The sequence below is a fragment of the Aythya fuligula genome, chromosome 1 (assembly GCF_009819795.1).
Source record: "Aythya fuligula isolate bAytFul2 chromosome 1, bAytFul2.pri, whole genome shotgun sequence".
Lineage (NCBI taxonomy): Eukaryota > Metazoa > Chordata > Aves > Anseriformes > Anatidae > Aythya > Aythya fuligula.
This window is the reverse complement of record NC_045559.1, coordinates 35,979,496-36,005,493: the sequence shown is the minus strand read 5'-3', so window position 1 is coordinate 36,005,493 and position 25,998 is coordinate 35,979,496. Positions and strand designations below refer to the sequence as shown.

General features: G+C 37.9%; 1 protein-coding gene across 1 annotated transcript; it reads right to left on the bottom strand.

Moving 5' to 3' along the window:
• Positions 1–236: 236 nt before the first annotated feature.
• Positions 237–25,998, bottom strand: TBK1 (TANK binding kinase 1). The gene is made up of 21 exons (XM_032207468.1): positions 25,936–25,998; positions 22,549–22,668; positions 21,407–21,547; positions 20,475–20,604; positions 19,714–19,895; positions 18,725–18,885; positions 17,215–17,325; positions 14,861–15,040; positions 13,188–13,384; positions 10,643–10,701; positions 9,460–9,551; positions 8,921–9,022; positions 7,378–7,456; positions 6,365–6,486; positions 6,173–6,249; positions 5,800–5,839; positions 3,457–3,558; positions 3,254–3,350; positions 2,100–2,206; positions 1,654–1,725; positions 237–853 (listed from the first exon to the last, which is right to left on the bottom strand). The coding sequence occupies exons 2-21, from the start codon at positions 22,633–22,635 to the stop codon at positions 802–804; spliced, it is 2,190 nt and encodes a 729-aa protein (XP_032063359.1). The 5' UTR covers positions 22,636–22,668; positions 25,936–25,998; the 3' UTR covers positions 237–801.

Sequence of the window (25,998 nt, the reverse complement as noted above, 5' to 3'; positions counted from 1 at the left end):
CTTTTAAAACTATGTCTGCAAACAGAATTCTCAAAAAGCTATCTTACTTTAAGAACCCACTTCTCTTGTGGTGAGCAACAAGATTTCAGGAAAATTCTGAAAACATTACTTTACAAAAGGACCTTCTACACTCAGTCTGACAACCTGGAGTGCAAAATTTCCACATACAGAGCAGACAACATGGCACTAAACATGGACAAGGACTTAAAAAAAAAAAAAAAAAAAAAAAAAGCTGTGAATTTATTATCTCGTAGTAGTGAATTAACAGTCTGGATGTGAAGGAAAGAGAAAGGCATTTCCACTCTGTCCTGTCTGTGCTTTTAGTCACCATTTACACCTACTTAAAGAGACCTGATTTAACAGTCCTCCTGTTTTGTGATACTAGTCATTCAAGTAGACTCCAAAATAACAGTAGTGGTTAAAGAAAAACCAAAACACCCTTTAAAGACCAATCATAATTTTTCACAAATTCTCTTGCAATGAAGAGTAAATTGCACTCTGAAAAAAGGAGCAATATTAAAAACAAATACATATCAACTTCATCAACAACACTTTTGCCTTTAGGACTCTGTCATAGATCTTCCATGGGTTAAATTCCCTGCCAGGAGTAGTTCTATCCTAATGTTGACAAAAAAGATATATATATCTTCTATATTTACATATTATACATATTTACATTTTTTAATACTACAGTTGCAGAGGAAAAAAAACTGGGTACAGAATTATCATTCGTTTTTACATGTCCCAATTGTACTTTTTCCCTTTGAAAAATTTACAAGTCCTCTTCAAGTCCTTTGAAAGCTAGATACAGTCCACATTCCGCAGGCCACCATCCGTAGTCAAAGCACCAAATCTAAAAGAGAAAACAGTGTATTCTTAGGCGATGGAATTAAACATAGAATCAATTAATCTTGTTTCATTATAATTTATTTATGGAAGCTTTCCTTTCCCTAGCTACATACTGACACACACGTTTGTATCTAACTTCTGTAGGTGACAAGGTCCTTGGAGCATAGCATCCTTTCTTGTATGAGACTGGGCATGAGGAACAAAACCAAACCAATTCGTCTTGAAGCTCAGCTCAGCTCTATCAGCAATTTACCTTGAAACTTTTAGGAGATCGTTGTTTTTATTATATATTATTATCATCATCACCAGGACGTTATATTTTATCATCATTATGAAAAAAAGCAAAAGTATTCCATATGTAATAATGAAAACTGTTTCTCTCCATTTTATTTAAGCAATCCAAAAACTGTAAAATCATTCAACGATATTGGCATAATTTCAGTTAAAAATATCTAAAAGTGAAGAGTTAAAAGAGCCCACTGGATTGCTGCAAAAATATTGTGTTGAAATTCAGAATTAAGCTCTCCGTGCAACAGATATTTCTATTCGTGGTATTTTGTTCAATACCTAAGCAGTATTGAATACCTGAACAAACATGTCATGACTGCTGTGTCAGAATAATTTTTCAGTAATGTTTCAGGGTTTTAAATTAAACTTTCATGTTACACCTCAGATCGATAGTTCAAAATATATACAGTTAAAGAGATTGTAGAATTGTCCCTTAGTTTGCATTCTGAATCAACAAAATGTACCAAATTAAGTTTGCTCCTACTATCAGCCCAAAAAGGGAAAATAATCACTTGCCTTTCCAAAATGTGGTTGTTCTCAGCCAGTTCTTTAACAACCCCTTCCATTTCCTCCTTTAGTTTCTTCATCCTGTAGTAATAAGAAGCAAAAGAAAGGTTACAATTTTTACAGAGGCAGTTATCTACTACAACCACTCACCACCACACAGCTTTCAGCTACCTGTTACTGCCTACCAAATGAGAGACAGGTATCAGGTTGGTTATTTACTAAAAGTGAGGGATATTTATTAGTGTTATCCTTTACTCACAAATCTGTAAGACTGCTTTAGCAATATTAAGTTGTTTTTTTTTGGTTTTTGTTTTTGTTTTTGTTTTTTTTCCCCTGCAATAAATATAAAATTATCAGTCTTAACAACAATCACTAAGTCAACTGCAAACATTGTTTTCAATCCATCTGTGTAACTGGTATGGAATATTACATATACCCAACTAATAAATTCTCACCCAAGAGTCATTTCCACTAATGTGTTTGAACTTGGGTAAACTGTATTCATTGTGTGTTTCATCCCACTGGAAGCTGCAAACATTTTCTGAGGCAGAGCATCTTGTAACTGCAATAGACAAAAAGGAAGTACAAGTTAAAATACAAGGTGTGATACGTATCTCAATGTCCAACCTAAAATCCTTCTTTAAATTCTCTGTTGCTATGATGCCTCATAAAATCATTACAACAATAAGGCATGAGATCATCATGGCAATTTCTTTATAAATATAACCTGTAGTTCCCTGATTTTTCCATCTTCTTAAGTGCCTTATACTTTCCTAACAAACTCTCAAAAGGAGGAATTATCTATTTGTTATGTTTGTAGATATCCTAAGGCAACAGGATTCTAATGAATAACTGACTTCTATCATGCTACTAAAATACAAACAAATAACAAGTAAAACGCTGCTCTTCACTGTTCCTTGTTTGTTTGGTTTTTTAATCTCTTGGGTGTTTTTCTTTCATATTTACTTCCTTTATAAAGAATAATACATGTATTGAATGAAAATGCACTTCAAGATTACTTTTTGCTTAGGGGACAGTGCATTGACTATGATCCTTGTATGTCTCATTAACTGGATTACACCCAAAAGAGTTACAGCTATTCTCATTCTCTCAATTTTGAGGTAGTTCTGGTAAGTTTGTATCCTGCAAGAGTCGCTGTTCAAATTTTAACAAAACGTTTTCTTGCAAGCCACCAGCAGCATTACATTAGCATGTATCCTTGAGCATGTACCCCCTGATCTTGAATATGGGAGAAGTGTCTGATACTTCATAAGAGTATTAACATAATCCTCTAAGCATTTAGATACTACTGTGACAGCAGTTACACAGAACACCTCCCAGCAAACTCACATCTGTTTGCATAGATGTTTTTTTGGACTGCTAGTGATATCAAAAATAAAAAACAAGTCAGGATTCGTAAACCAGGCTGTCCTCTATGCAACTCCTGTATCATCAGTGAAACTACTATAGACCACTACATCCACACAGCCCTATATTTTAATATGACTGCATTAACCTAAGCATGACTCACTATAAACAGTAGTATTAACATTAAAAAATATAGTCTTTTATTTTTGCCAACACTTTAAATAATTTAGAAGAATTCTACCTCATTTATATAATCTTGGTATTTGGATACCTCTTCTTCAATATCAAAGCACTGGTTGGTGAGAGCCAATAACTGCTTCCTTACGTGAAGCATTTTCCTAAAAGAAAAAAAAAGAGAAAGTTTTCTTTCAAGACCCTTTAAGAATCTTGTAAAAATGTGGTGCAGTAAACTCTTCTGAATATTAAAGAAATCAATAAACTTGCCTTGTCCAGTCCTCAGACTTGTCCAGAAATACATCATACTTGCTGACACATTCTTCTTTGAACAGAGCTATGGCTTTTGTAGCATGCAAGTACAGCTTCTGCCTGAAACACAGAAACAAAACAGTGTTATACTCCTTTCACAACCCTTTCCTCCAACTAACTTCCTGAAACTTGGAGAAAAGGAATTTGGACTTAAAATCTCTTCCGCCAATTTTATGTGTGCAGTTGTAATGGATGAGAATTCAACACACTGCGTGAGCTGACAGGTTATGTTTCAAAAATATTCCCTTGCAGGGAGAAAAAAAAATAACTGAATGAATTAAGTTGCAATTATTGGTGTATGAATAATTGGCCAAATGTATTTTTCCAGTCAGCATTTATCCAAGCAGGTATATTTAAGGGAAAAGGATTCTAAATGGAAAGGGAAAAACTCCTCATTATTTCTAATTTATCTTTGGTAGATATTTGGAACCTCCAGCATATATAAATAATCCTTTGTGATGAATAATATCCATGCAACACAAAAATTGGATTTTTGTGTCAGCTTAAATTTATGACAAGAGAAAAAAAAAAAAAAAAAAAAAAAGGTAGATACAGAGATAAGGATGGGAAAACAAAACAAAGCCCAATTCTTGTTAGCATTGCAGACAGCAGTCCCAGTAGAGCTGCCATACTATACTATGCATTGTACCAGGAAGCAAAACTAAGGGAATCTAGGATACTGAGGGCTGCAGCCTAACAACTGTTTCTGGTATATCATTAACTTTTGCATGATAGCCTTTGGTTAATCAAATGCTGATTGGAATGTAGTTGGTTTGTCATCAGGCATGCATACCTGTCATTCAGCCACAAAACAGTATGAATTTAGTGCTGCTCCCTTATCTCTCTAGTAGTAACTATTACAAAGGCCAATCACTGTTGCTAAAGGCACAAAGTTCTTCAGTTTCATTTCTCAGATCAGTGGAACTCAAGCTATTGCACTGCAGAAGAGCAGTGTAATACTTAAGGCAAACCACTGCCATTTCTCTCTGGGAGGCATCGAATAAAAAAGGACGTAGTTAGGATCTCAAATACACCTGTACAATCTTGAGGAAGAAAAGAAAATTTCTACCACTTGTGGTAGAAAATATAAAGTATTCAGGACCACTAGAATGAAGCCTATTTATTTAAAGTTATTCATATATTAATGCAAGGACACCATTTGAGTAGTAGTAGGTAAAAAATAAAATTTATTTTCTCTGCTAAAGGGAGTGCAGCTTAAAGATATGCTGTGGATTCAGTCTCAACGTTTACCTGTTTTCTGAGGATATTTTTTAGAACATGGGACTTGAAATTACTGCTCACATCATCTCCTATGTTAAGTTCTGGTTGTTGCAGGACAATGATGTGTCCAAGCCACTTTCAGTGTATCAAGATCTATCTCATAACTAGTTAGGTTTCTCGTCCCTGCTGGCCTTTAGAATCATAGAATATCCTGAGTTGGAAGGGACCCATAAGGACCATTGAGTTCAAAAATGTTACATTAAAGCAATCTCCCCTCCCCGGTTGGCAGCTACACCACTTAGCTATCATCATGGTAAAATCGTGATCAAGAGAATACCCGTCAGTGCCACCTTCATGTTGGCTCCATCTGTAATTGTTAGTGATCCACAGTAGTGGTAGCAACATCAAGAATTCATAGAAAGTTCCAGAAGCAGTGTCTAAGTTCATACATCAGTAAGCAACAACTAGAGAACCACTCAACTGACCAGCCTCTAGGAAAGTAACTTAGTTACTTGAACTCAAGCATCTAGCATCATGTGAGATGCACAAGGGCATCCTGTGCCGCTTCCAGCTGTTCATCCAGAAAGGTGCAGGTCTCCCATTAGTCACGTCCCACCTCCCAGTCTCAGACCACATCTCAGGTACCTAAGGGTGACTCAGATAGTATTAGGCACCTGTGTAGGAGTACCTGAGTGGATCCTGAGACAAGTGCCACAGGATGAGCAGAGCAGCTGTTTAGAGTTGCTCAGGAGTTAAGTCTGTAGAGTCAGAGGAGCCTCATGGGTGTCTAGACAATTATACCCAGATTAGGAGCAGGTATTTCACATCTACCTTTAAAAGGTATATCTGTGAAGGAACTCCAGCAACAGAAAACACCTCATTATAAAATGCTGGTACCCTATATATTTATGACATTTAAAGGACATTAAAACAAAAAAACAACAAACAAAAATACTCCTAAAAAAACTCCTAAAGAGGTTATAAGTTACAGCAATAATCAACAGAAGAGGTTATTGCCAAGAGTGCCCATAGGACATGAAACCAACCATCGTATTACCCAAATGTAACTTCAAAACTTACTTGTCAAACTTGTGAATTTGTTCTTCATTATACGGAAGCCCTAGGATAAGAGCAGATGACAGACATTACCAATTGAATTCTGTTAGTTGTATTTATGTAAAACCCCACTTTGTTTACCCATTTTCTGTATGTTCTTCTAAGTTGGTAGGAAAAAGTAACATTTTTTTTTTCTGCCAGTATTGCAATTCAGATTTGTGAGATTAATAGTTTCATTCACACGGGCTTTAAGACAGTAGCTAACTGGGAAAGGCCTACAGACATATTCACTGACGCTGACCAACTGCTCATTGCTATCACAAATATCCTAACAGAACAATAGAACCGTCCTTTATGCTAGAGTTTATGTTAAAAGTGAATCAAATAAGTTACTTACTTCGTTCTGCTTTGTCTTTTTTGAACTGATAATAAATATCTGTGATGGAACATAGCAGTGCCTGCAGCCTTTCTGGACTAGAGCAACAAAAGGAATAAAATTAGGAATTTCACACACGAACTTAAGCAGCTATTAATGAGCTTTTATGAACTACAACTAATACATATTAAAACAGTTAATACAATTACCCACTTTCTGTCTCTTGGATGCATGCCTTCTTGATTTGCCCAGGTATCAGCCAGTAAACCACCAGGAGAAAGCTTGTTTTTGATATCTTGAAGACTGGTTTCTATTGTGCCCTGAGAGCTGGAGAGCTACATAAGAGCAAGAAAATTCAACCTTACTACTGGGTAAAGTGAAAAATTAATTCAGGCTGAAAACAGACTGAGCACATTAATACTACAGACCCATGTGTTTAACTGACCTTCATTAAAGCAATATGCCCAATCATCTGCTGAAGCTTAGCTAAAAGCAGATAAAATACAGTATTATTCAAGAAAGAATTTCGCTGAAGCTGGTGTTTCTATTTGTTACTATTTTTCTTTCAGAGTCCTCAACAACAAGATTTTACCTTTCATATATTCCCAATTTACTTCTACTCTCATTCTTTTAGTTTGTTACAAGTTCACATAATGACTAACTACTCACTAAATTCATGCGTTTCTTTCTCTGCAAGTCATACAACCTCCAAAATAAAAATGCAGTAATCACCTTTTCCTTTCTAGTTTATGCATCTTCCCAGGATACCAGTCTGAGAAGTTATTTTCCATCTGTCTGGAAACTTGATACAAATTTCAAAGCAGATCACTCTGAAGCATGCTTGTCTATGTATCACTTTAGAAAGCCAACCAAGGAGCTTAAAATTCTTTAAGGAAAGGGAAAAAGATTCTCCAAGTAAAATACATTTTGTGGTTTTAATTTTTCACTTGATTATTTAAGTAAATGGAACTGTATTTTCAGGGATGACCCAATTATTTTCACTGCACTGGACCAATAACAGCATTTGGTGTCTTTGCAGAAAGAAAACCACATCTAGATACAGGCATTTGAACTGCCTTTGACAGTCCAGAAATGACTTTGAAAATTTAGAGTTGTTATTCATAGAAAACCCTGTATTACTGTTTCTTTGTTTGTTTGGTTTGTTTTTTCATTCTTTCTCTAGTAACACCATTTTGAGAATGACATGGGTTTTATAAAATACTTACACGCAACAGTTTTGTGTTTATCTCTGAAATTTCATCCACTTCTGATGATTCCAAGTTGATCTGCATCAAATTCTCATATCTGAACGCAAAGCACATTTATAAAAAAAAAAAATATAATAAAAGAGTAATGAATGCACTCAAAATATTCCTTGAATCTAAAGATGAACGATAAGTACCATTTCTTCTATATGAAATACATTATCTGCCAAGCAACCATGAAAGACAGACAACTCTAAGTGGCCATTAGTAATGAAAATAGTAATAATAAAAAAATCTTCCTTGAATGTTCTCCTACATTCGAACTGTTAAAAAGAAGTCTGAAAGTTCCATTTCTAACTTTTTTTTTAAATTCTACTCTCATGACTTGTATTTGACAGATAGTAGAAAACTGTTTCCTCTCATCAATTCATTTTTAATAGGTTACCGAACTAATGATTCTTCAAGTAATCAATGACACAACAAACCACTGCAACAAGATGTTTTTTCTGTAGAATTTCACTAGAAAGGCTGAGGTACCAAAAACTTAAAGGCTGGGCTAGTAGCACTGTCTGTTCATACTGACACTTTCCGTAAGACTATAGTTCAAGTGTCAAATAAATCATCCAGGAGGGTATTTTTCCTGCTGAGTCTGAGACACATTTTATTTTTAAAAATACCATGAAAAACAAGCCCAGCTACTTTCAAACAATACATACTTCGCTCAAGGCGAATATGCTGGTTGCCTTGTCAAATAAAAGCTCTGCATTGTCCTGCTTTACAGCAGAGCCTTGAAACAGGAGGACAAACAAGAGGACGTGTCCTTTGCGAACTCTGTGAAAGTCCTCTGAAGTTAGTAAACTGAAAAAATACTGCCTCTTCCTAGGAGGGTGAAAAACTACATGCAAACACATAGCAAATTTCTGTTCACATAACAACTACTATAATTTTTGTTCAAACAGCTGCTCTGATATACAACAGAACATACTAGTCACAAAACAGACCCTACAGTGACTTCTGAGCAGTGTAAGTAGCATACATCTGCAGGACCTGGCAGAACACAGCAAGATATCTGGGCCAAACGGTCCTGTTACCTAGTGTGAACTGGCTTGAAGGAAAGTTTGGAGTACAGCCCTGATGATCTGCAGTTAGGCTACCCAGCTACATCAGGCATCAGTTTTGCTAGTTGCTGCTTTTTTGTTTGTTTGTTTGTTCTAAAGCAAGTACCTTAAAGCCCAGATGGGTCACTTTTTACATATTTGGCATGTGCACATCACATCTGACAAGTCCTTTCGTATCTACAGTTGCTACCTGCAAACTGGTGGTATACATACATGGCTGCTGGAGTTACTCTAAAAGCCCAACGGCTCTACATGTGTGCATTAACCACCATATGTGAGCATATTACTAAATCTGATTAAGTGAAGTCACTGCTGTCAGTAAAGCCATACTAATTCACATTTAATTTTTAAAGGCAAAAATTCTGTAAATAAACATAGGGTAAAATACCACTGCCATTAAAGACAACAAAGAAAATAAATGCATTAGGTGTAGTGCTTCTACTCACATTTTCTCAGCTTTTTCAATGTTTCTGCTGCAGAAATCCAGCCTGATGACGACCTCAGTCTTTTTATGAACCAATTCATTGTAATCATCCTTAATTATTTCACTAAAAAATAGTGAAGCATTAGTCTAACATTCAACTGCCACCTTACCAGCAATCAGTAATACAATAATACATCTACAGTAGTAACTGCTAGTAAAAATTGTTTTCCTTTAGAGATGTGTTCCTATAATCCTCATTAAAAAAAAATAAAACTATCCTGTGCAAGCTGCTCAATTGTATCTGCATGTTACCAGAGGTTATACTTTGACTATCCACAGGAGAAAGTGAAACTGCAAATGCCTAAAACTTACTGACAGAAAAAAGAATCTTTGTTTCCTTAATGGTGAAAAGATGGAAAAATCAGGAAGTCTATTCATATTCAGGCAGTAAAAGAAACCTCCTTCCCAGGATCACAAAATTATACATTGATAGCCAAGGTATATCTCAATAAAAATAATTTTTAAAAAATCGCATTCGCTGCAATTCAATCAACCACTTACATTAGCCATCGAATGCCTTTTCGCATCAGCTCCTGGTAAAGCAGCAAAGAACTGGCAACTCTACAGGCATAACATACGATACCCGTTACTGCCTGGGTAAAAAAAAAAAAAAGAAAAAAAAACACAAAAAACATTAGTACTGAACTGTCATTCTTTTAACAACTGTTTCAGATCAATTAATGACAACAAAGCTACTCCGATTAATAAAACAAAGAGCAACATGAAGATGGTAGTACAAAATGCACAACTTTGCCCAAATTCTAGTCAGGAAATAACCAAACATTAATTACAGAGGTACAGCTAAACACGGTAGTGAGTTTTTCTAATTATGCTGAAGTATCTGTTAGGGATGAAACTAAGTCTTTTATAAGCAAAAATCATACCACTTACTCTCAGCATTTACTTTAACCTCTGGGAAGTCACAAGTACGCTTCCTCAGTAGTTTAGGAATTAAACATATACATTAAAAGAAACTAGTAAAAATGATACATTTGACAACTCTAAGGCTAGGGACTCTTCTTTCAACTAATTTTCCCTTACAAGTTTGCTGTATCACTTGGAATTCTGAACAAAGCTTCACAAACAATAATTTAAATATTTTAAATAATATCAACTGCCTACTTTCTGTTTATTAATCTGGAAGACATTTGGTTTCCAAAGAAACATATGCTTTTAGGACTACCTTGCCTGAACACAAAGCTCCTCAGCAGACAATGTTTTATAGGAACAGCATAAATGGTTGTCACAAAGTCAAAGCATGTCAATGCACCCACCATTGGTAATTTTAGAGTAACAACAAGAAAAAAGTGAAACATCCACTACTTGTCTCCCGCAGAGATCCTGTAAACTTGCAAGAAAGGCAACAGAAATTCCACTCTTGCAGATGTTATGAACCTTCTAGCTTTGGAGCCTTCAGGAGTGCCTTTTTGCAGTAGCAAAGCACTTGGACTTCAGAAGGCTGGTTTTTTTTTGGTTTTAAATACAAACATGTTTTGTATACAAACTCAGGCTTTAATAAAGTACAGTTTTGGAGCCCTTGTTAGCAAATACACTTCTGTTGGTCAGAATTCCTACCAGCATATTAAAATAGCTTTATTAACATTATTCATCTGAGAATTAAGTAGCTCTCATCTCAGTATCATTATCTGAGACAGCTATATAAATTAAAATCACAATTACTCACTTTAGCCATACTGGCATCCCCATCCAAGTCATAACGTTGATGTACTTTAGGAAGTAAAACTGAAACATAAAACAAAAATCTGTATTTTCCCATGTTTCATAAGAGACTTCAGAAGTCTTAACAAAATGAGAGATACACTAATACATATTGAAGAAATATTTATTACTAAAACTCAAAACCACAACTGAGTCAGAAGCTAGGAATGTAAGAAGAGCCCCATTTTGTTTTGTTATGTGGAACACCTCTAAACAAAAAAGCATTACTGGAGAAGGCTCCAGGGAGGCCTCATTGCAGCTTTTCAATACTTAAAGGGGGCTTCTCAAAAAGATGGAGAAAAACTTCACGCTCAGTCACATAATGATAGGACAAGAGGAAAAGGTTTTAAACTAAAAGAGGGGAGATTTAGATAAGATGTTAGGAGGGAATTCTTTACTGTGAGGGTGGTGAGGCCCTGGCACAGGCTGCCCAGAGCAGCTGTGGGTGCCCCATCGCTGGAGGTGCTCAAGGCCAGGCTGGATGGGGCTTTGGGCAACCTGGTCTAGGAGGTGTCCCTGCCCATGGCAGGGGGGTTGGAGTTAGATGATCTTTAAGGTCCCTTCCAACCCAAGCCATTCTATGATACATCACCCAGCTCAGTATGTTGTCTCCCACAGCTAACAACAGCAAAAGTTTACAGAAAAAAAAGAACAGGACAAAATCTAACTTACTCTCAGATTCTCCCAGCTCCAAACAATTTGTGTTTCAAGGACTTCCTGAGATCTGATGAAATTTGTGTTTAATGAAGCCCTTGTTGCACTGCTTTTCTTCCATTAATTTAAAGGAAGCCTTCCTGAACCCATTAAAAGCTTTAGCACTCAAATCTTATAGAAAAAAAACTGCAGCCTAAGTATGTTTTGTGTGATGGAAGTACCTCTCACACAGGTTCAAAGCAGTAAACGTGACAACTGGATTTGGTATTTTGTGGTTGTTCTATTAGAAGAGAAAGCAAAGTAATCCTTATGCAGCTTCTACATGCCTATGGATATAGCACAGCCCTCTTCTTCTGCTCCCCCCCCACTTCTTTCTCAGCTAAAAATTCATCCATTCTACCAATTCTTAAGCCATTCCTGTTGCTCTTCTCAGAAGATGTTTTAGTGCTTCTGTACCATCTTGGAAAGAGGAGGGAAAAGGGCCTGGAACTGTCCGGAAACTCAAAGGTCAAAGTAAAGGCAAAGTAAGTGGACACAGGGGGACTAACATTTTTTTTTTTTTAGCCTCATTGAATATTCCTAATATTCCACTGGCTGTTTTGACTGCTACTAAGCACCAAGTGGATGTTTGGCCAGAATCATCTATTAAGAGTCCATGATCTTTTTCCTGAATGGCAAGGTAGAATAGCAGGAAAGCTGAGTCCTTCAGTAAGTTCAGGCTGCTTCCCCTCCCGACACCGGACACTGTTTTCATGTGCATCTATGTGGATTTTCATCTGATCTGCCTAGCCTGTTAATGTTGTGTGGTTCTCACACGTACCTTCATGACCAGCCTTTACCTTAAACACCTTCATGTGGTATTTTCAGCAAAATATACTTCATTTTCCAGATTACCTGTGAAAATGCTGCACAGTGCAGATTTAACACACATCACCACTAATGATCTCTCGCCTGCCAAAAGCCAGCCATTTATTTCTGTTCTTCAGCCCTGTGTTTGTCCCTGTGGGAGACCCGTCCCTCTCATCTCATTGCTGCTCAGATTCATCCAGAGCCTTATGGGTAGGACTTCACTGAACAGCTTTTGTAGCTGTTTTAGGGTAGCCTCCATCAGCTGAACCTCCTTTATTCTCACAGTTACAGAGTCCTTTGGAGAGCTCTGACAATAAAAAGGCCCTGGTGATCTGTCTACAGACGGCACACCTACCCACACTCTTCGGCACCTCTGCGTGAGCACCAGCTGGCTCTGGCACTCACTGTGAGACACACTGACAAAAGCCAACGCTGATCTCTCAACTGGAGGCTTGTCCTCCAGCTCGTCTCACAAAAAAAAGGGCTCTGGCACAGGGCCCTCTGTAAGTCTCTCAGTGATAAATGCAAAAACTGAATTTTGTTTTCTTCTGCTATGACATTACCTTATCTTCTAAGCAAAGCTAAGGCGTTTAGACCTCCTCTGCTAACAGAAAAACCAACCGCATTCATGAGGAATAAAACAAACAGAGCAAAGCCTGAATTTCCACTTAGTGAGAAATAACAAAAGAACCAGCTTTGAATAACATTCTATAACATTCTCCTCAACGTTTTAAAAGTGTGTGCTTCAAAAAAGCTTCAGAACCCCCGATGCAGCACCACAGCTACAAATGCCTGGGTTCACAGCACTAGGTACACTGCAGCTACTGTTACAGTAAAAATATGCTGAGTATCAGCATATTTTAAATCTGACTGCTTACTTAGAAATTCAGATATTCACAGAGAAGCTTTTGAAAGACTTTCAGTCATCCAGACATAAGATGTTAAGCAAACAAGCAACACCATTTACCAAGGACAGCTATGAGAAAGGAGAAATGACTGTTGCATACCTTCTTCGTAGATTAACCCAACGATGTTCACAGGCTCCCTGCTCACCACAAAGATAGGATTCTCCTCTGTAGTTCTGGGGAAGTGCTGTGCCAATCTGCCAGGCTCCAGTATTAAACGCCGACCTTCATAAATCAGTTCTTGATTCTGAGATGGTATTTTTGTCTGTTTGTAGACCAGCTCATGAAATATAGCAGCTCTACAATGCACACGATATATACAGCACTAGTTAGAGTCACTACAATAGTTCAACAACTCAGATTTTGTATTACTTATAACAAAATCCCTTTTTCCTTCTTTTAAATTAAGAACACTTTTTATACATAAAGTATCTGTCTTGGAACACCAAAAAGCAGCGCTGCCTAAGGCTCCAACTTGCTCTGTTACAAAAAGAAATGCTGCTCCTTGGGAACTACCAAACTTCCCTCTCTACCTCTGATTTTCCAACAAAGCACTTTTTGTGAGTGTCTGTGTAAACAAACTTGCTTTGCCCTGCAGTCTGAAGGTCAGTAGAAACAGGCAACATCAGATGAGAGGAAGGAAGCATACTTCACTTTTCTCAGGCATTCCCATTTCTTAAAAAGAGGTATACGGTCTCTCCAAGAGAAAAGCCTGATATTTTACATGTCAAAAAGCATAGACCCTAAATCCAGCCTTGAAGCTAACAGATGGCCAGATTCATCTCCAAAACAGCAGTGAGCAGAACAACCAATGATACTTTGGTATTTTATTTCAAGCTATCAATGAATATGAGACGTTGTCTGAAGTTAGGAATTCTTACAACACAAACCACCAGAAAGGACCAGTTTGCCTCCTGTGGAGCACTACCACACTGCTACCTCTGAATATGACAGCCAGCACTCAAATAATCATAAAGATAAATAATAAAGGAAAAAGCAAAGTATAAACAGTAATTAGAGCTACAAGCAGGATTTCTCTGCAAAACTGGTACTCCAGCAATACAAACAACAGAACAAAAAAGAAAAACTGGTAAAGGCCAGAACTGTATTTGCACATTTGATTAAATAACTGTATTTTTCTCATATTAGAGGATAGTATATGCTTTGCATTATCTATAGTAAGGCAGAGAAAATGCATTTGTTTTTCTATCAAACTATAAATCAGATTTTACAGCTTTTAACATCAGCGCTTGATGACCATGAAGTGAACACCATATAATTCAGGATCCTGAATTGTATCAATTACAACGTCAGAAGCCCTGTGAGAGTTTTATGTCAGACACAGATGACACGCATGTTTTATACTCTTCATGACAAGGTAAGTACGGTGGGAGTTGAACGCATTCTCTGAAAAACTATTTTGTAAGTAGCAGGTACTAAAAACATAGCATAAACGCACCTGGGCTGATCTGGTAACCATTACAAACACAAAAGCACTGTAACAAACATGTTAAGGATTAAGTCTATGTTCTGCCACTGATTAAGCCCAAACCTGCTGAGTTGACCTTCAACAATTTTATTTTTATTAGATATATTCATCAACATACTTCAGTGCCCTGTGAATTCAGAGAGAAATTACAAGTTTACACTTCCAGATAAACTGGCAAGGAAAGGCTACCATGTATGTAACACTGGTGGTCTCAGGTCACGATACTGTTTGCCAGAGCAAGAGCAAAGAAATGAAAACAAATGAAAATAAAGCGAGCAACACTTACGTATTGTAGCTGTGAATATAAACTTTGTGCAAGGTCATCTGCTGGAGCGAAAAGATGTGGATTATTATTCGGTGCAGGATGTCACTTGTCTCTGCAAAGAACTGGTCAAATCCCCAGCATTTTTCCTGGTCTGCTTCCAGAATATTTGCGAGGACAGGTGTGAGCAGTACTTGCAGACCCCTAGAGAACACCAGGAAGACATAAACCAACTTGGGTCTACTTGGATCTTTTCACAGTTTTACTTATTTCAAGAATACAAGTCTGTGCATTATGCCTTGATGAATATTCCAGCGCTATTCTTTTCCTTTGCAAAATAACAGAATGTTCAGTGATAATGTCCATTGTTTTTCATTAATTATAACACACACTTGATCTCTTTCCTTTTGAGCCTTGACTATTAAATATTTTTCCTTGATATCTCACAAACTTCACAGACACTGAAAAGAAATGACAATTTAAGAAGTCTGCATCAGAGAACTAAGGTCATGTTCTACCACTGCTGGGCAATAGTCTTTTATCCAGCTCTCACTAAACACCTAATGCACTTCCTCACTTTGGAGGAGATTTCAGCCATTTACAGTCTGCTGTCAGAGATGCTTGTGTGTTGTTTTTAGTAAGGATCAGCTCAGTTAGCAAAGACATTATTGGAATTGTCAACCTCACAAGAACTCATCTTGATTGAGATGGGACTAAAGCAGTATTTGGCGCATGCAGCTCAACTGCTGCAAAGGAAAACATGCAACAATTGCCTTACAGCTATCACTATTCTAGGAAAAAGCCAGCCGAAGTGTCTTGTATTTCTATTCTGAAAACCTGACTTGCGAGGAATGTTGTGGATCCTACTCCTGTGTTATCACAGACAATTTCTTGGAAATTTTAAAAATATATGTGTGTCCAATCTGACCTCAGTGGGTAAAACTGGAAACAGTTTGGAGAAAGCTTCAGTGATGATCCCACTGGAGGTCAGTGGATGCTGAGCTCATAACTCACCTCAGTCTAAACTTGCAACAATAAATTCTGTTTAAATGCTATTTGAAAATATTACTCTAAACAGATATCTAGTAAAAAAATCTGCTTCCTAGATTATTTAAAATACATGAATTATACGGAATAAGCAGAAGGAAGCAACTACGCAATACCATGAAAAACATAAATTGTATGTTTTGGATGCTATGAATAAATTTATTTTTACAAACTAATAAGCTGATAAAAAGCAGACTTCTATTATACAATCCTCATGGGTCAACATATTTGACTTTCACAAAATTGATTTCTAAAGCCTGTTCACAGAATAATTTCATTCTCATTTCACCAAGAAAGAGAAAAATAGCTTTTTAAGTGTTCAGCAAGGTACTCAGAACACCTGTAGTTGTGCATTATGAAGAAGACTCAGAAACGTTCAGGCTGGATGTTGGAAAAAGGTTCTTCACTGAAAGGAGAACAGGCTCCCCAGGGAAGTGGCCACAGAACCAAGACACAGTTCAAGAAGCGTTTGGGCAACACTCTCAGACATAGGGTTTGATTTTTGTGTGGTCCTGTGTGGAGCCAGGAGTTGGACTCAATGATCCTTGTGAGTCCCTTCCAACTCAGAATATTCTATGAGTCTCTGAAATAAATAGGCTATGGGAGGTGTTTTTAAGATCGTACTGTGGTGAGATCTTTCATATTATGTTTGCTAGAGAAATTTGTTAAAAAGCAAAACATCCTTAAAATGTTGAGGGGTAATTACACTGCACTGAACATTTCTCCCCTTTCAATATATCAGCAGTAATTATTCTTTCTGTCTAAACCAGTCTTGCATGGCTCTTCATACTGAGTATCACAAAATATGAAGCAAAAACAAAAATAAATGATAAAAAATAGCAGATGCTAAAAGAATATGTTGCATCTGCCAATGCAGATTGTTTCCTGGGAAAAATGTAAATTTCTGAACTGTCTTTCCTTATCATTTCCTACTGCCTAATCTTTAAGTCACATTCTTGCAAGAAAGGGAAGGAGTGGTGCATCAATTCAAGATTCATTAAATCTTCATGCTCCTTTCTGAGGGTGGAAAAAAATAGTAACATTTTTTGTTCCACTCATAACACTTCAGATTCATAGATGCTCATTTGTAATACTAGCTATACTAGTTAGCTATAAACTAGCAACACTTTAGTTAGCAATACTAAAACTATTTGGACAGACGGGAAGAAAAAACACATCAGAACCTATTAGTACATTGTATGGATCTACTGAAGAGTTCAAAGAAAGCAACTCAACAATCAGACCTCTATTCCAGAGGTCCAATCCTGAGAAATAATTGCAAAAGTATCATCAAGCAACATTGAAACATTTTGTGAGAAGCTAAAACTTACTTTGAAAGGCTACAAGAAACAGGCATCTCCCAGCTCCACTCAATTGGTCCATTTTCTGCTTTCTGTATTCCAGAAATAGCACCAGAAGGCTTCCCGGTGATTATTTTATACCTGTGACACATTATAAAAATAATACAGACTTAACTGCAACCTCTAACAGACAGGTCTAGTAAACTAATCCTCAAAATAGAATCAGTAATATAAATTCTGAAGCCAGAGAGAACATTAGGCCATCCTGTTGTTTAGAGGTGGTGGAATAATTAGGGAGCTTCCCTTATAAGCTGACACAGAGTGGTACTAAAATAATAAATAATGAAGTAGAAATACTCTGGACTATGTTGGAGAAGCAATTTTGCTTACGTTAGAGAAAATTTAAGGAGAGATCTCTAGCATTACTGTGAGAAGCTGAAGTTTGTTCACGAGTACTAATTAATCAAAATCAGGTTGCCAAGGAACTTTAACTTGGGGATTTACTTGACTAACTTCTAGTACTTTCCATGGCAAGAGATAACATTTAGCTACCACAAAGTCACTTGGGGATGAAGGAACAGGAGGTGGGTTTTGTGAAATTACAACTTGGAAACATCCAGCAATTCAGATACAATTTAGCACTGTCCAACTTTGTACCTAGCAGGCTAGTACTTCTCAAACTCCTCAGGAAATGAATCAGGAGCAATTGTCTTTGAAATGTAAAAGTTCAGCTGTGATTTCTCTTCTCAGAGGACGAGGTACATGCAAAACATACTCCTGTTCCTTGCTTCTCTCTCAGGCAGACAAGCATCAAGTAGACAAGAATGCCTGTGAGAGAATCAAAGCATGGGCAGTTCCTTAAGCTAAGGAAACTGGATTCAGCCTTGAGAAGGAATACTAGTACAAAGGAGTTACTGGCACATCAGTGTCCCCAGGTATCATCTTGCTTTAGTTTTTAAATGCAATACACAGAAGAACAACAAAATAGAACTAGACTAAGATGAAAAAGGGATCAATTCCAACCAGCACATCACAGACAGAACTTCTGTTTCACGTTTAGGAATTACCTGATGTTGCTAGCTACAGTACCTGATTGTGTGAAATAAGCAAAGCCATGTCTCTGCTACTAAAAAAATAAATGTCAGTCTCAGGGGTAGTGCATGCACTTCAAGACTGTCTGCAGACACAACCATTTAAAGGATAAGAAAAATTTGCAGTGCTGAAGAACACAGTTTAGAATACCACAACATCATCTGAGTATCCAAATTACATATACTGCACTGCAACAGGCAATGGTGAAGGAAAGATGTGTGGAAAAGCATCAGTATTTGGGGGAAAATCTGATACTTCTTTCAGGTCTGAAGGTCCCACACAGTAAAATCCTTGTTAAAGTAGAATTTTAAAGAATGTTATGCCTTAAATATTTTCATTATCTTACTGTTTACAATATGTATATAGGATTTCTGGGAAAAAAAGAAAATATTTAATGGACCGACTTTAAATTTATGAACAGATAAAATTCTCCTTCTAAATTACCTACATCACTTCCTTGTTTCTACGAGGTCCTTCAAAAGGTCGGAAAGGCAAACTCCCTGTTGCAGCATGGTAAAAAGTCACCCCTATACTCCACAGATCAACTGTGGCTCCGTACTTTTTCTGATGCTCTTTCCTCAAAACTGCTCGCTCATACATATCTGGATGCTGATGTAGAAAAAAAAAAAAAAAAAAAAAAAAAAAAAAAAAAAAGATAAAATAGATAAAAAGAACTTAGAACAGTTTTATGGGCGATATAAAGAACAAAACCACAATTTATCATTTCAGAGCAGTTTTTTTTTTCCATCAAAAAATGAAATTAGATTATATTATGAAATTTGTTTAAGTTATTCCTACAAATTACAACAAAAGTGCTCCTAGGTCTACGATAGCTTCTTTTAATAAAGTTTTGCGAAAAATAGGCCACTAGAATAAAATAGCACCAAAGAAAAGAATAAAGCTAGTACTCCTCCAGATGTCTGTGAAGCAACAAACTAAATTGGAAAAGGGTCCATAGCAGAGGAGAGTATCAGTTATGGTATTACTTGTGGGAGAACATCTTTAGGCAATGGCAGGAAGACAATAACATCTAAGGTGCTTGTACTGATGCTTCTCTGCCTGCCTCCCTCTGGCTAACAATGATATCAAGTGAGTCTTAACTACACTTAACATCACCCACTTATTCAATACAAACTGAAAAATACCTAAAGGAATAAAGACATTCATAACTAGAATACTGGTGTTGTTCCTTTCACTCTAGGAAACCACAGAAATTAGACCTGAATATTATTTCAAGGCTACTGTGCTCAGATCAGCAGAACTGGCGTGACCCAAGGTGAAAAAGATGGAAAGTTATAAAAACAAGTAAACAAGTACAACACAAGGATTTCATTATTAATTTCCAAGCAGTCTCAACTTCACCTATTCAACTCTCATCACAAAGGGTGCCAGGCTTTAAATATTTTTTCAGCAGAAAGTAAAATCATACGGACTTACTAAGTACTCTTCTGTGCCATAGAGAGAAACAAACTGTTCATCATCTTCGAGTTCTCTCGCAGCGCCGAAGTCTGTCAGCTTGTAAACAGACTGACCATCTTCACCTATAACACGCATTATATTGCCTGGCTTGATGTCACGGTGCACTATTCCGTTTTCCCGGAGATGATTCATCCCAGCCACTTCAATAAAAAATAAGGCAGAGTTTACATATGCAACTCGACATTCACTGCACAAGCACTGACCCGTTATTAAGAATACATTTGTGTCCACTTTCTCATTGGGAAATGGGAATGCGCAGAGACATCCAATTAACAAAAAGACGAGGAAACGTTCTGCACATTTTTTTCCTTTTCTTCTTTTAAACAGCTAACTTACACTATTTCTTGCTCTCAAAAACATCTTTCCCATAAAGTACTGGTGGATATTTTTCTAACAACAGGCTGATACAGGTAAAACTCATAATTTTTCTAATTTACTCTTCTGAGATTAATTATCATTATAAATCAGTCAAATGCATGATAAATAATCTTAAACAAACAATCAAGATTTATGGCAACGATTCAGACAAAAATATTCAAAGCTTTACATCTTAATTCAGCTATCTACACCAATACAGACACGAATAAAAGATACAACTCCACATAGCTATCTTGACTTGTTGAATTGACAGATTCAAACTCCTTGTCTCCTGCTATTTCAAGATAAACAGAACAAGTATGAGTTTGTTTCAGTCAACAAAAAGAGCGAAGTCTACATACCTACATCTCTCAAAACAATTAAGAACTCAGACTCTGGCAAACCGAAGGCGTTGGATGGCTCCTCTAAAACTGTATATAAACTCCCACATGGACAGAATTCCATCACTAGTACTTTGTGCCTACTTGTTGTCTGGAAAACAATTCCAAAAGATAAGTCTGCGATTACTGTGAAAACAATGTCAGAAATTACATATAGCACAGGAGCTTGCTTAAAATAAATAAATAAATAAACATATAAATAAAAACAATCAGTAGCTAGACCACAAATACCATTCTGGTGATCTTCAAAACAAGCACAGATCAATTTTTGTATTATTTCACTTATTTTAACTTGGAGATGAAGAAAGCCTCAAGTTCTAGGCCCTTGCAAGGTAGACGGCAGTATCAATAGGTGGGCAAACAAGAAACTACAGCACAGGAGAGCAGAAAGAGCACTTCTTTCTTCATTAGCTGTCTCAGCATCTGGGTCATTTCAATTGATCAGTCTCAAGCTTCAGCACTGTAATTCGTGTTTACTAAAATTCTACAGGTACTATGTCATTATTTTAGTTGGTTACAAAGCAAAAGCAAAAAAAGATCATAATTACTGAAACACCTCCCATTTTCAAGTGTAAACTAACTGTAAATTAACGGTATTCACCTTGCTTGATGCTTCTGTATCTTATCAGTATGTATTACATATTCATACTTAAGATAACTTAAAAATCCTATTTCAAAATAAAGCTTAGGACAATAGCTTTTTGAGATGGCTTTGAAGAATCATAACCTGTGCCTAAACACCGAAACCAAGCAAATTCTTTCAACAACAATAACAAAAAGGAAGCAAAAAAGGGGTGGCTGGGTCCACATAAGTTACCATTCTTAAAAATGTAATTTTATCCTTTATAACTGAAGTAAAGCAATCTCAGATTATAACTACAACAATTCATTACCTCTTCTTCAATAGCAAACAATTTGACTATGTTTTTATGATTCAGTTTCTTCAATACTTCAAACTCTCGCATCTGAACATCCACAGGACGAAGGAAACTTATACTGTTAAATACTTTGACAGCATATAAATCCCCAGTTTTCTGTTAGAAAAAAAAAATACAAATTGTTAATCAAACAGAAGCCTAAGATTGTAAACGTGCAAATACCCATTATCCAAGCATTCTGAGATCTTTTGTTGTCCGTATGAGCATACACAGATTAGAAAAACTTCAAAATAGTATTTTGTGTCACGGTGAAAATTAAGATTCTCCTAAAAATATATATTATGTATGTATTGGTTTAGTTTAATATTGGCTGAATTATTGCTCAATGTTGCTTCACACAGATGTGGAATGTAGAAAACTTGTAGCTTACATATGACTTCATATTGATTTGACACTGTGTTGTTAATGTAAGGGAACATTACTTCCACAGCTAGGCTGTTCTTCATTCTGTGAGACAAACCACGGGACTCATTGGAATGGAATGACTAGGCAGATAAGGTCATTTTAGCTCCTTGGGTTACAGCATACACAGATCTGTGCTGTTTTATAGCAATTATCCAAAGCATGTCATCCAAAATGATGGTGTTCAACATATGTGTGAAGCATTGACTTAAAGGCAAAGATTCCAGCAACTTCATCAGATATGACAATATGTTAAGAATATTTCACTTAGAGTACAAGACCATAAAAATCACAACAAACAGGTTTTAGAAGAACAGGGGACAACTATGAAAATAGTGTTTCACAAAGACATATATCATGCAATAATTGACAAGACATTTCTATTTAAACTCTTTAAGCAAGGAGTGTTTTTCTCATAGAACTGAAGAGTGAAAGAACCAAGAATCAACTTTAAACATTAGTATTTTACAAAGACAAATAATATCATAAAGAAACCCTCACAGGTAACAGTATAGAACTCTAATTCTGTGGAAGGATAAAAAAAAAAAAAAAAAAAAAAAAAAAACTCCTTATAAGTAGTTACAAAAATGCATTTGCTAAATCTTGAACAGTTGATCATCAATTCCATGACGTTACTCACATACAAAAAAGTTTTCAGTTTTATATTTTACTTGGGTTAGTAAATCCTCACAAACCTTATGTCGCCCCCGGAAAACATTTGCAGTAGCTCCTTGTCCTAGAATGTCAGACAACAGCCAGAGGTAATTTGAAGTGCTCTGCATCTTTGCTCTCAATTAGACAGCTTTGGTTTTGACCTTAAAAACAAAAGGTAAAATATACTGAAATGTATTTTACTAAAATGCACAATGGAAACTTTTGAATTAAAAAAGAAATAAAAACCAGACAACTCCAAACACATACAGAAATAATTAATAAGAGCCAAGCAGAGGATTAAGAGGAGAAACAGAGAAACAAAACCAAGCTGAGCAGTACCAGAGATCAAAGCCAATGCCTTTGACACAACACTCCTCTGCATCTAAGATCCTTACTACCCAAACTTTGTTTGAAAAATCATCTGCAGTAGTGAAATCCATGTAAACATTGATCTGTTGTAAATATGTCTTTAATACAGTAACAGAAACTATAGAAAAGAGTCAAAACCACACGCACGGGCCCAGCAGGACAAGTAACGGAGTCCCTAATTCACTTTGCAATGGCAAAGACCACACAAGAGAGGACAGCTGATAAATGGATCTTTCAGATCAACTGTTTCAGGACAAAAACTCGGGGCCTTGCACTTGAGTACAGCTGTAAAGAAACTGGGCTAAGTACCTACAAAGAGCTGTTCTGAGCTAGGTAACAGCCACGAATAACACAAGCGTTTTCAGCTACTTGTTAGAACCACTGATTTCCTCTGGAAGAAATTAAATGACATTTCTTTCAGTTGTCTACAGGAAAGCTGGGGAGAGACTCTTTGTCAGGGAGTGCAGAGACAGGGCAAGGAGGGGACGGCTTCAAACTAAGAGGGTCAGTTTAGATTGGATATTTGGAAGGAATTCTTTACTGTGAGGGTGGTGAGGCCCTGGCACAGGCTGCCCAGAGCAGCTGTGGGTGCCCCATCCCTGGAGGTGCTCAAGGCCAGGCTGGATGGGGCTTTGGGCAACCTGGTCTGGTGGGAAGTGTCCCTGCCATGGCAGGGGGTTGGAGCTGGGTGGGCTTTAAGGTCCCTGCCAACCCAAACCATTCTGTGATTCTACGGTTCACTCACTTTTAAAATTTCACATTTGGTATGTCACATCAATTTTAGAGAGACAGCCCAGCTTAACCAACCTTCCTCGAGGATAAACGGTCAAACACTTAATTATTCACAGATTCAAAAGAAAGAAAAAAAAAAAAAAGTTTGATTAAATAAAAGCTCTAAGAAAAAAACAGACCTGCCAGCCTCCGCAAAAACAGCAGGAGCTGCAGTTGAATACCTCTACCTTCCTGGTTTAACCAAAGCACTAATTTTGCCATTAGATCTAGCAAAAGGACCTGAGATAACGATGTAGCTTCCCAGATCTAAAGAACCTTAAGGGCGTGACATGGACCCGGGCAGGGGCAGGTCCTCCAGCAGCTGTCCTCCCTCAGTGCCGGGCAGACAGCTCTGCATCCACCTGTCCTAGTGGCAAGGACTGAAACACGGTTAGCAGGAACAGCTCACTGAGATGTAGAAGCAAGGAACTGGAAAAGCCTTTGCTGCACCTCCTGGAAGAAGAGAGAGGGGCTGGCTGGGTGGTGGCACGCAGCGCAGGGGGCTGGGCGCCAGCCGCTGCCGTGGGCAGGGACAGCAGCGCTCCCACGGCTTCAAACACATTTCTCTGCACTGAGCACCTGCTGATTTCCTGCTTTCCTTTAGCTACTGGCTCACACAAGACGCAGAGCTTCTTGTAAGGCCGTACCCAAAACATCCGGGTGTTCACGGAGCACACAGAACATGACAGCGAAATGCAAAGGCTTGCCAGTACTCCAAAATAAATTTGGAGTCATTTGGCAACAGCACTTATAACATCTAGACAAAGTTCTTTGTGCGTGGAGAAGCAAAGAAAGGTTTCATCTCAAATCTTAATGAGAATCTCTCAAATCTGAACCAAAAAAAAAAAAAAAAAACAAAAAAAAAGGCAAATGGAAATACTCAGTCAACTCTGCTAAGACAATTGGCAATGGTGGAGTACCAAGTTCTCCCTGCTGGCAGTTACTGTAGATGGCAGAGAGCTATCTGTGATGCAGAGACAGAAGGAAGGGGTTGGCAACAAAATAATACGTCTCACTCTGTAGATCATTTTTAAAACCTCTGGAACTCTTTAAAAAATAATCACAATTAAATCAAGCCCACTGTAAATACATGTTATCATCTATTTGAAACCAACATTCACAACCCTGTACTGAGGCTCAAACATAATGAATCCTTTCTAAGCAAACCAAAAGCATGCAGATGGATCAAACAAGCACAGTTTCTTCAATGATGTCTACTCAAATACTAAATATTTTAGTAGCCTACTAGAGCCCGGATCATCACGCTGCCCAAAGTGACAGATGAGGCAGCTTATGTATGAGATCAGCTCTCTGCCATTACCCTCTTACTTCCTAATAAAATTTGCATCAATGTCTTTGGGTAAAAACACCACAGAAGGCTAAGTCTGCAATAGATAAGCTTGAATTTGATTCAAAAGTAAGTCTGAAATGGGCTTTCAAGGTCTGTTTTTTGTTTTTAATTTGCAAAACTAAAGATCTAACTGTGCTGGTATTGACCCCAGGTATGTACCAAAACAGTCAGTGTAGCACTACTGGGCTTTTTTTTTTTGTCCAAAGAAGTATTTTTATAGTAATAACAAAGCTGGTGCTGTCTTAGCACAGCCTTCAGTCTAAAGGCACAGCGGCTCAAGAAGCTCTGACTTTAATCAAGTTGTAATAACAACAGTTTAATAACTTATACAACCGCTAGGACTCCTTTGATCTAATACTTTTGCTTTCTTTGACTGACGCAGAGTCTCCCAACACCCAGCACTTGTTAAGTTTCCTTGTCACCCCTTCCATTACCTTCCTAAACCAATTCCCTCAGCCCCCGTCCCGCTTCCAGCCTGGACGCCCCACTCTTTGCTCCTTAGGGCCATAAACCCTTATCTGCGCGGCGTCCAGGTTCCTCCCGTCCCAGCTGTCCTCCCCAGGGCTGATTTATTCTCCTCACCACCACCTCAAGCACTTCTCGGTGCCTTCACCCTTCCCTTTCTGCCTACCCCTCCCTTCTCAGCGGCCTGCAGCGGCAAGCCCCCAGCACCCCCAATTTCGGGGGTTCCCAGCCCGGCGCCGTGGTCACTGCAGCGGCTGCACGGGACCCTTTTATTTTTATTTTTATTTTTATTTTTTATGTGTTTTTTTTCCCCCCTTTAGGCCGCAGGCCCGGCCGCGCTCCCCGCGCTCGCCCCGCCGCCGCCCGGGGCAAGCGGCTCCCAGCGAGCCGCTGCCGCCCCCCGGGGCTCGGCTCAGCCCGGCCCGGCCCTGCCCGGCCCCCCCGAGCCCTGCCCGGCCCCGGCCGCACGCACCGAGCCGCCCCACCCCCCCCCTGCCCAGCGCCACGGCCCCTTCCGCCTTCCTCCGCCGTGCCG